This window comes from Caenorhabditis briggsae (genome assembly GCF_000004555.2).
Source record: "Caenorhabditis briggsae complete genome, chrII, whole genome shotgun sequence".
Classification (NCBI taxonomy): Eukaryota; Metazoa; Nematoda; class Chromadorea; order Rhabditida; family Rhabditidae; genus Caenorhabditis; species Caenorhabditis briggsae.
In genome coordinates this window covers 5264087-5275369 of record NC_013486.2, presented here as the reverse complement: position 1 = coordinate 5275369, position 11283 = coordinate 5264087, and the positions used below count along the sequence as shown (strand labels likewise).

The window sequence follows — 11283 nt, the reverse complement described above, 5'->3', positions numbered from 1 at the left end:
ATGGCGTTTCCACGTATTCTGGAACCAGAAGATGAGAGCATTCTGTCCCCGTTTGAAATTAAAGTTCGGCATTTGCTATCGTTGATTTTCCGATTCATTCTAGCGGTTTTTACTGCCTCACATTTGTTTGATTTTATGTTTTCAAGGTTTGTTTGTTTGTTTGCGGTAAAATTTAATAGGATTCCGAGTTTCAGCATCTGGATGCACGGTTATGTATGGACTCTGAACCTTCCGATTGACCTGGATATGACAGATAAACCTGCTGGTGCTCTCGTCAGACATCAACTGGATAATATGGACAACTTTGAGAGAACTGTTCAAGCAGTTTTGATTGTTCTAGCCGTTGTTATGCTATTATTGTAAGTTTTTGAGTTTCAAATTTTTTGGACGGATTTTGCTTGAAAACGGCTGTGTATCAGGCCATGGTCAGATTTTGGTCGGAAGCTAATTAACTTTCGACTGGCGACACCATAGTATTTTTTTTAACTTCAGAGCACAAGGATTCACATCAAGACCTGGAAAAACTACATGGCAACTTTTCAAAATATCCAGTATTGTTGGTTTAATTTGCGGATTTTTGAGACCTGTCCAGGTAACTTTTCCAATGTTCCTTTTTCCTTCAAATCTATGTTTCCAGTTGCAACAACGATTCTTCTCAAGTCTCCACGAAGGATTTTACTGCTACTTTTTGTTCTTCACAATTTCTTTTATTCTAACAGTTCGATTCGATGAAAAACTACCGAAGAAGGGAGTTTCAGAAGTTGTAGAAGTTTCAAAAGAAGCTGAAAAAGAGAAAAAAGATAATTGAAAAAATAGAATGTACAAGCTTTTGATAATTTTTTCGGGTATATATTTTTTAATAGCTAATATAATAAACTTTTCGAAATTATGAGGTTTTGTCAACTTCCAAAATGATATCAAAATTATTGTTAGTTATCATAAGAAACTTTTAAAACAGTTTTTTCTCCAATTTGCTAAATGTCATCGGTTCAAAAGAACTAATTAATCCCAGCTGACACTTTGCAAGGTTACCCGATCTAAAGCTTGTACTAGCATAAAACTTTGATGAATCGTTGTACTGATTGTGAGCTCAAATTTGAACTGCTAATTGTAAGTTTTAAATGATTCATCAGTAGAGTGGCCAAGTTTCAAGTTATTAGATCGACTTGGAGTTGAGTTATCGCTTGGCAAAGTTGCTTCATCTCATGAAAATCACAACGGCGTGCAAGAAACATTTCGTCCTTGGACAGTCATAACACCATCTACATTTGAAGAATCCCTTTGAAAATTTCAGTAGCTTTGAATCAAACGTAAAATTATGTTTCTACTAATTATCGAACTTCCAAGGTACTTATGTCTAAAGATATACCCGCTTTTATCAATTGTCCGCCACCATGTAACTCAAAAACTGTCGTTTTGAATAACTCCACCACTTTCATCAACACAGTAATACAAAAAATTATGCATTTTGGGAACTCCCCACCCAGGAAAAAATATTCGAAATTTTTTCCGGTTTCCTCTTTGCTCGGTAAAGCAACAACGTGACTTCCAATCGTTGACCGGAGTGCATGTTGACATTCTTCTCTCTCCGGCTACTATCATAGACCGTTTGGCAATTAAAATATGTTTAATGTCGAGATTTAATTACCTCAATTCGACGTGTTTTACGTATCATCACTTATCACTCTTCTATTGTGCAGCTTCTTGTCATTTCATTCATTCTGTAATTAATTTTCAAACTTTTTTCTAGGTCATTTATTTTCCAGGTTAAACCAAAAGAATGCAGCTCAATAATCAAGATAAAACGTTCCTGGGAGCTTCCCTGGCAACTGCTGTGAGTCAGGGTTACTGTAGTTTTAAAACGTGTTTATTCTTCTAGATTATTGGTGTCGCTCTGATAGTTATTGGATTCGTTTTCCGGTTTGGAGGTGGATTCGCAACGTTCTCCACTTACGCTCAGCAGGTACAGTAATCCAAAAATGGTTTTTACAATAATGAAATTGTTTCAGGACAATGACTTTCTTGAGTTGAAAAGACTAGATATGATTTTTGGCTTGTTCGTGGCTGCTGCTGGAGTTCTTGTCCTGTCCTTCATCGTTGCCACTATCTCAGTGGTACGACATAATACATTCCTCCTGAAAGTTGTGAGTTGCTTTTTTAAATATCTTCTCGATTATTAAATGGGTATTCCAGTACTGCGCTATGATTGCTCTTATGATTGTTGTCCAACTGGTGGATGGTCTCCTAGCCTTCACATATTCAGATCAGATCAATCAATTGGCATCTGACGATATTTTATATGAATCGTTGAATAAGACGTCTAAATTGTATGAGTCTCCCTGAGCCTAATGATCCTCATGAAACTTTTCTAGAACCCGCCCACCAATCGGAACCCTTCCAAGCGATGCTGAAACTCAATTCTGGGCGAACACTCAAAATTCGGTAACTGAAAAAAAATATATTTCGGTTTTAAAATTTACGATATTTGCAGTTTGGTTGTTGCGGAGTGATGAGTTCTGCCGACTGGACGACTGCTTGGGGTGGTGCTGGATCATCAAGCGATTTGGAAGCTTTGCATTGTTATCAAAGACATTACAATGATGTGAGGGATATTGAGAAGAATACGTGATAGTTGTTAGTTTAGGGTTGTGAGAAAGTGATCAGGAATCGTATTTCATCAGATGCCCAATATCTTGGAGCTGCTTCAATGGGAGTGTTGGTTGTGGAGGTATGTAGGCTGACTGTTATAGGAATATGCTAGATTATTACTGTAGTCTTTGAGGATATACAGTACCGATATACAGAAACATGTTTTTCAGCTGATTTTCGGCCGTTTTCAGGAATCTGGATCTCGGCTGTCATGTTTTCGATCGCTTTGAAAAAAAAACTTTGCATTCGCAGAATTTTTAAACAAATTCCTAGAATTTCAAAGGAATTTTCAAAAAATACTGTAAATACGAAGTTTTAAATCAATGTCTGTTTTTTTACATCCTCAAAAATTTGCAAAGTGATAGGAAACTTGACAACCGAGCTCCAGACTCCAGAAAACGGTCAAAACGGCCGAAAATCAACTGAAAAATATGCTTTTGTGAATCTAATTAACCAGTACTGTAACAGTCAACAGAGTGACTCCGAAAACCGATAGTTATAAAACTTTATATTTTTCCTAACTTCCAAACATCATAATCATGCACCTTTAACCTTGAGAGCACGAGATCAGAACCACCGGTTTATTGTTCTTCGGACACCTCATAAAATCACAAATTTAGATAAGAAAAAGGTATGAAAAGATCATAAAATTGTTTTCTCTTTAAAACCAACAAAATTCGTTTCAGATCATCGCCAGTTTTCTGGCTGGATACCGTGCCTACACACTGGCTCATCCTGAGTTCGACGACAAATTATAGGCTCAATTTTTTTTATATTTTCGTATATTTTGTACATTTTTGCAAGTTTTGAAGTTTTTATTAGATTTGGCACAAATGAAAAGACTTCTCGTAAATTATGTTACAGTACAGTTTACACAAAAGTTTCTTGATGATAATTACGATTATCAGTCAGATAAGGCGAGTGTAGAAGAAGGGGTTCCATAGAATCAGAAGAAGAGAGAAAAGTAGAAAAACAGTTGAGATTCCTAATGGAAACGCTGTTTCGGAAATTACAAAATAATGAATATCGAAATGTCTTATCGAAAGAATGGAAAACAAGAAGGAGATGTTCGATTAACCACTGCTCGACTCAATGTGCATATGACAAGAAGTTTCAGAGGAAGAGCAATTTCAGAAGAAAACGAGAGTCGTCCATCTGGAGTCAAAATCGCCAGCTGTCGTTGAGAATTCTTTTCACAGACTACTCGCCACGTGGATCCTCCAGACGGATCCGGTTCACAGAAAGCCTTCGCGATTGGTTCGTGTCGAGTGTCTTGAATTTCGATTCCGTCACTTCCTTAAAATACAATAGCTATGTTTTCGCTTCTAATAAAGTTTTCTTACCAAGCGAATAATATCCCAAAACCTCTCCATTCCAGTCAATAATTGAAAAAGTTGGAACCGCCCGTCTTGGTCGTAAAAATGGAAGAAAGAAGGAGAGCAGAGAACGAGGAGCTGTATCTGTCACAACTGCTACTCGACGTCCTGAAGAAATAAACAATTGGAAATTCATTTATATAAAAAGTTAATATAAAAAAAGTTACCGTATGACTCGATGATCCAAAATGGGGCTTCATCGCAAACATTCTCGGACCAGATGTCCAAAAGTGGAAAGTCGGATGGATCTGTGACCTGTAAATCTTTATTTTGACAGATACTCCTTATAGGGTTTGTACTAGCATAAAATTTGAGTAAAGCATTGTACTGGGCTCAAATTTGGAGTGAAAAATTCAAGTTACTTATCAGTAAACTGGCCAATTTTTAAATTATTTCATCAACTGTGAGATGAGTTATCGCTTGTCAAAGTTGCTTCACAGGAAACATTTCGCCGTTGATCTTTGAACAATTATAACATGACCTAGACTTGAGGGATCGATTTGAAAATTTTAGTAGCTTTGAATCAAAAGTGAAATTATATTTTTACCAATTTTCGTGCTTCCAGGATACTATGTCCAAAGATATACCCGTTTTTATCAACCCATACCTGCAACTCGGATCCCTGGTGATTCAACTTCAGATGAGTCGACGTTGACACGTAGAAAAGAACCTGTGATTTTGAGGGGACGATAACTTGTTTACACGAATGGGATAATTCCTCTTCAATATCAGTATCACCGTCATTGATGTCCACAGCTGTTTCTAAACGATCCGGATGCTGTGAGGATCCAGGCTGAAAAGTTAGGATTCATTAAAAAATCGAATTGGGTTTGGCCGATACCTGGGTAACAGTGACATGACCATTTCCATGGGGCATTTCGTATGGATATCGCGAACAGGATGGAAATCCGTTGGTGGCTCTGAAAAGTAGATTTATAGGAACCATTATAATTTGAGAAGAGGGAGAAAGGGAAATTTGTTCTTCGACTGGATTCTCGAAAATAATCCAAATTACCGTACTTGTAGCTCAATTATCTCGGTTACTGTAAGAGATATGGAAAATTTGTCAACTGATACAATGCTTATCATAATATCATCAACATTTCTCAGGTTAACAGATTTTTGATATCTCTTTTGGAAATTGGGATAATTGAGATCGTATAGAGTGGCCTAAATTAGAGTATTTATGGTTTCTCTGAATTTTCAGACAGCGGTCACCAAGTGTCGTACTAAAGAACTGAAACGTCTTTCAGAGAAGAAAAGAAGACAATTGTTGTTGTTTTGGCATCAACGTCCTCTGTTCTCACTCTGGCTCACGGTGTTTCTCCGGGGGAATCCAATTAAAATGAAAAGAAGCGTCCGGCGACTTCTTCTAAAGTCTTCAAGAATAGTCATTTGTTGTCTAATGAGGAAAAGAGCAAATTTTGTATCTGCTTTTCTTGCTGGAAAAGGGATTTAGAAGATCCAGGGGATCGACATTAATTATGTGAACATAGTAGGAGAACAGGAAAAAAAGATAATTAGAGAAAGGACTAGAGACCCGTGTTTTTGGAGATGAACTGGATGGGCAAGTGAGTAAAATGACTAGGAATTTGTGGTCATAATGATAAAAATAGAAATATCGGATTACAAAAATCATAAAATATTGATGAATCAATAAGACGAGATCTGTGGGAAAACTCGGCACCTGTTTTTTATTGCAAATTCTACAAATTTTAGGAGACTAAAGCTGTTCTGGTCTGACTTCAATGCAGAAAATTCGAGCTTAGGCTCGGCAGAAAAATCCTTAAAGGTGCATTTATAGGAGCAGGTACCGTAAACACTCTAATAGAACGCCACCCCTAACTTTCCTTTTTGAGCTAATTTATCTCTATTCCTGTGAAAGATATCAAAAAGTGGCCATTTGAAAAAATGTTTATCATGTGATTACTTTTTGAAATCTTTTACGGAAACCGAGATAAATTGGTTCAAAGGTGATTGTTACCGGTGGCGTTCTACATTTTTCGAAAATGACTCATTTTCTGGTAATTAAGACACAAAATGGAGTTGTAAATGTTCAAAAATGATCGAAAACTGCAATGTTTGGGGTTGGGCGATGTTTGGGCAAAAATCTGTCCCAGCGTCAACCTTTTATATACTACTAATGACATTTTTTTGCGACTTTCCGAATTTTTATGAGAAAAAAAGTTAAAAATCGATGAAATTCAACGAAAAATAGGCAGTAACAGGCCAGAAAATAGTTACAAAAATACATGCACCTTTAAATGCGCCTTTAAGGATTTTTCTACCGGAACTTAGCTCCGCCCACCCATTTAAATTAAAACAGAGTAATAAGCAATACTCCTTTTCAAAACAGAGAATGAAAAATTGACTGTGAAATTTTTAAAACTATCCGTTTTCCAAACTTCAGAGCTCAAACCACTTTCTAAGCTCATGAATGGAACAAAGTGAAGTGTCCACATGTTTCTTCAAAAAAGTTGGAAAGTTGAAACCAGTAAAAAATGTAGTAAAACTGAAGAAAGAGCGGGAAAGTGTAAAGTGTTTAGTGCTTCCTCTTCTCTACTTCATTCGTTTTCTTCATTTTCAAAAGGGACCTCTTCATTCAGCGACCAAACGAGGAAACAACTTATGAATGCATACATATTTTGGAGGGGTCTTCCAAAATAACAATATAGGTTTTCGGGCGAGAAGAGGAGAGGACAACGAAATTTATTGGTAATTCACAGGAGACTCTCTCCTTCTCTTTTTTCGTTTCAATCTGATTGAAATTCGGAAAACTTCTCAGAGATGCCGAAAATGAAATATTTGGATACGAAATGAGCCTCGCTCCGCCCCTCTAAAGAAGAAGAAGGGCAAAAAAGAAATAAATTTAAAAATATTGATAGGACTTTCTTCGTTTGGGTCCGTCATGTGTACCCTAAGAGTAAGGCAAATGGAGAAAAATGAAAACGAAGGAGCACATGCACACACAAAAAAACGAAGAAAAGAAGCCAACTGGAAATGATTCGATGCTTCCGATGGAATGAAGAAATGGGGCGGTGCACTTGAAGAGGAGAAGAACGAAAATGGAGGGGAATGAAGGTCCTAGATGAAGTCGAGTTGTTCAAAATGAAAACTTTTAAGGAGGAATTTCCGGAAGTAATGAAATTCTTATATTTTTTGAAGGAATTCCCGAAAAAACAACAATAGAGCACAATCAAAGAGTGGGTGGTCCATGGAACACTTCAACACTCGTTTTTATTTGGAACTTTCCAAGTTTTGTTATTCGTTTTTGATCGAAATACTGGAATCTGAGTGGCAAACCTATGCATGCAAAATATATGCAAAAAACCAACAAATATCAGAAAACTCGGAGAATGCCCTAATCTGGTTGAAACTTCAGGGAAAACTGAAGAAAAATATAGGGAACATATTGCCAAAATTGGGGGCCACTTTGAAAGTTTGTCTGAAGTTCTAGCCAAACTTTCAAAGTAGATATTTTGACCACAAATTTTGGTAATATGTTACCTACAGTTTACTACAGATTTCCCTATAGTTTCAGCCAGACTGAGGCATTTTCCGAGTATTTTCCCTGTTTTTTTTTGCTCTTTTCAAAGTATTTTTTCGGGTGTTTTGCCTCACCTGAATAATTTGTATCACGCTTTTTTTTTTCTAACAGATGCCTACTGAAGCCGTCAACATGGAGCTCAATTATCTCGATTCCTGTGAAAGATATCAAAAACTTGTCAACTGATAAAATATTGTGATTTCAGGAGTGATAAACTATCATTTGACAATATTTTGATATCTTTTACAGGAATCGAGATATTTGAGCTCGACGTTGACGGCTTCAGTGGGCTTCTATTAGAGAAAATACGGTATTTTCGAATAAAATTCATAAAACTAACTCATTGAATTCTGTAGTCATATGATGATTCCTTCCCATGTTTGTTCGTTCTCCGACATCTGATGCCGAACTGGAAGACGCCAAATTTGAGTTGTACTCATCCAAAAGTGCAGTTTCACCGTCCATTTTTCTGTAAACAATAAAATTTTGAAATGGGGAGCAAGAGAAATATCGTCTGATGAATCTCAAAAAAAAAAAACCAAAAACCGCCAGGATTTAGAAGTTTCGTGTTATCGTCAAAAACTCTAAAAAAATCTCATTAATTTTTAATGAGATTTTCCTTCTTGACGAGTGCAAATGAAACGAAAAGCAAAAGGAAAAAACGAGAGAGAGAGAGAGAGAGAAAGTGGGTAATCTCTTGGCGAAATCTCAGCAAAACTCTTTTTCCCCCAGAAGATCGAATTTCACCGTTTCTTCCAAGAGCAAGCACATTTCCTTCCCGATGAAATAGAGTGGAAACATGAGAAAGTTCACAAATTGAGTAGTGGAGAAAGCAGTGGAGAGAGAATTTGAAGCATATTTGTTTGTTTCCAGAAGGAATTAGTAGGGCAAAAGGGGCAAGAAGAATTGAGAAGGAATCTGAATACACTGTAGTGAAAAAACCACAAAGATTAGTTTGCGAAACTCCTGAATCCAGTGAATTCTTGACCATTTTGACCATTTTCAGGAGTCTACCGCTCGGCTGTCAAGTTTCCGGTCACTTTGAAAGCGTTGGAGAGTGTGAAACAGATTGAAAACTTTGCATTCACAGAATTTTTTGAAATTTTCTAACATTTCATATATTTGACAATTTCTGAAAGATACCTCTTTTTATCTGTTTTTGAACTAAAAACGTAAGAAAAACAGGTGTCATTCAGAACTTGGCAAATAGCTGAAAACCTAGGAATTTTCAAAAATATTTAAACTGCAAAGCTTTCAATCTAGGTCTGTTACACACCCTCCAAAGTTTTCAAAGTGATCGGAAACCTGACAACCGAGCTCCAGACCCCCTGAAAAATGCCTAAAATCACCTGAAAACTTAGTTTTTGCATAGCGTAAAACCTGTAATAGAAGGGCCGGCCCTTCTATTATTACAAGATACCTCCGAAGGGTCCTTCTATTACATGGGCCCTCCAATTCGAGGAGGGCCAATTTTTCCGGACATTTTTTCCAAAACGCTTTATTAAAAGTTCGGGGGATTTCTCATTCAAAATTCATGATAAACCTAATAATTTTATCAAAAGTGAAAAGTTTTTGAGCAAAAATGAGTTTGTGGACAAATATTTGTGAGTTTCTGGAATTTCTGGACTACCTTACACTGTAAAAATTTTAATTTTCAACAATTAATTTTGATGGGGGCCCTCCTACTACAGGGGTCCCTCTATTTTTCGAAGATAATTTTTCGGGGTGGCGGAAAATTATCAGGACGGATATAAACGGGTATATCTTTAGAATCGTTTCGAATTTCTCAGATTTTTATCGAAGTATATATCATGCGTGTACATAACTTCGGGAAGAGTTGCTGGAAATTACAGAAAAAGATTAGGAGTCCACCTTTAGAAGAACAGTCCTAACCGCTGAAATGACTATAACGCATATTGTTGCATTCTATGCATACTTCCATTAGTTTTATATTTGATCTACCAAATTATTTGTGATCTACCCACCTAAGAAGAGCGCCCTTCTCTGGCACTCTTCTTCTTAGTTGTTTCATTGGTTAGAACTCCTCTTTCTTTGGGCAGTTGTTACGTCCTTAGGATCCGGCATTCTGGCCGGCTCAAGGAATACGAATAGTAGTAGAATACAGATTTATTCAGGTACTAAAGATGTACGAGAATAGAGGGGGAAAAGTAGAGAAGGCTGGGAGAGACTAGGACAGGCCGAGAATGGTTGTCAGCCCCAAAGAAAGAGGAGTTCTAACCAATGAAACAACTAAGAAGAAGAGTGCCAGAGAAGGGCGCTCTTCTTAGGTGGGTAAATCACAAATAATTTGGTAGATCAAATATAAAACTAATGGAAGTATGCATAGAATGCAACACATATATTCTTCTTCAAAATATCTTTAAAAAGCTGTTAAAGCGAACTGACACTTTTCATAAACTTCCTATGAAAGTTTATAACTAGAAACTGAGTGACCGCTAGGAACTAAATTGTGCTGCTCTCATGCTCAATTGTCCTGAATGCGTGACCATTGAGTGAACCCTCTCATGGACCTCCCGAATGGAAGAATCGGAACCTCCCGGGAATCACTAATGAGTGTTGGATGAACATTGCAACAAAAAGAAATGGAAAGAAATGGAAATAAGAAGAAGAAGAAGACGTGGAGAATAAAAAGAAAACTAATTACATTGATGATCATCCCAAGAGGGTTCCTTGATATACCACCCAAACTTTATCTCCTAACTCCATCTGACCTTTTATGACCGCTCATTCACTTTTAAGTAAATTGAAAATATATACGGTGAAGATTGAAAGATTTATAGTCGGGGAAATGAGAACTAGAGTAGAAGCAAGGAAATAAATCTGAGTTGAAGTAAAGCTGGGGAAGAAAAAGAACCATTTGGATGGATGCTCCTCACCCAGGGGCGAATCAATTATTGGCGCACCGAACGAATTCCAGGGGGAATACAATTCGAACACAAGAAAGCCCGACAAAAAACGGCAAGAGTTTTGAAACAAAACATATTTATTTTTTCTTGTTCTCTGAACAGATTCCTTCTTTTTTGAACCGATCTGAATTTTGAGAATAATCGAAATAATAGGAAACGTAGGCGAAATGTCAAATCTGACGGAGTGTGTGGTGCTTCAGGAATTGAGACAAATGGAGCGAGGCCAAATGTGAGTGGGAGTAAGATGGTGGTGTGCTCATGCTCAATTTGCTTCTCACAAGAGTGCACCAAGAATAGAAGGACCATGTTTGGAGAAGGAATAATAGGAAATTGAAAATGTGAGAGATCAAAACATTAGGGTTTGTTGGAGCGGTCATGAGATATACAAAAACGTATTTTCCGGCTGGTTTTCGGCCATTTTGACAATTTTAAGGATTCTGGAGCTCGGGATTTTCAGATCACTTTTAAATTTTGGAGGATGTAAAACAGATATAGATTGAAAAATTGGCATTCACAGAATTTTCTGAAAATCCCTAGTTTTTCCTGCTTTTCGTCGATTTCTGAAAGACACCCATTTGTTGCCCGTTTTTGCACTGACAACATGAAAAAACAGGTGTCATTTAGAAATCGCTAATAGCTGAAAAGCTTTGTATTTTCAAAAAATTCTGCGAATGCGAAGTTGTGAAGTCTGTTTTACACTCTATAAAATGTTCAAATTGATCGGAAACTTAACAGACGGGCTTCAGACTTTTAAAAATGTGCCAAAACGGCCGAAAATTAACTG

At 37.0% G+C, this 11283-nt stretch overlaps 3 protein-coding genes across 3 annotated transcripts; 2 read left to right on the top strand and 1 right to left on the bottom strand.

The window, feature by feature from the left end:
- Positions 1-808, top strand: CBG11231 (the record flags this gene model as incomplete). The annotated part of the gene is made up of 4 exons (XM_002630447.1): positions 1-146; positions 195-359; positions 493-592; positions 638-808. The coding sequence occupies 4 exons, from the start codon at positions 1-3 to the stop codon at positions 806-808; spliced, it is 582 nt and encodes a 193-aa protein (XP_002630493.1).
- A 972-nt stretch (positions 809-1780) lies between these two features.
- Cbr-tsp-10 lies at positions 1781-3407 on the top strand (the record flags this gene model as incomplete). The annotated part of the gene is made up of 8 exons (XM_002630448.1): positions 1781-1834; positions 1880-1963; positions 2010-2144; positions 2194-2327; positions 2373-2442; positions 2492-2602; positions 2645-2728; positions 3336-3407. 8 exons carry the CDS (start codon positions 1781-1783, stop codon positions 3405-3407), a joined length of 744 nt encoding a protein of 247 aa, XP_002630494.1.
- A 278-nt stretch (positions 3408-3685) lies between these two features.
- Positions 3686-8037, bottom strand: CBG11233 (the record flags this gene model as incomplete). Its single annotated transcript, XM_002630449.2, has 6 exons — positions 3686-3945; positions 3993-4133; positions 4193-4280; positions 4633-4818; positions 4867-4945; positions 7913-8037. 6 exons carry the CDS (start codon positions 8035-8037, stop codon positions 3686-3688), a joined length of 879 nt encoding a protein of 292 aa, XP_002630495.2.
- Between the last annotated feature and the right edge of the window lie 3246 nt (positions 8038-11283).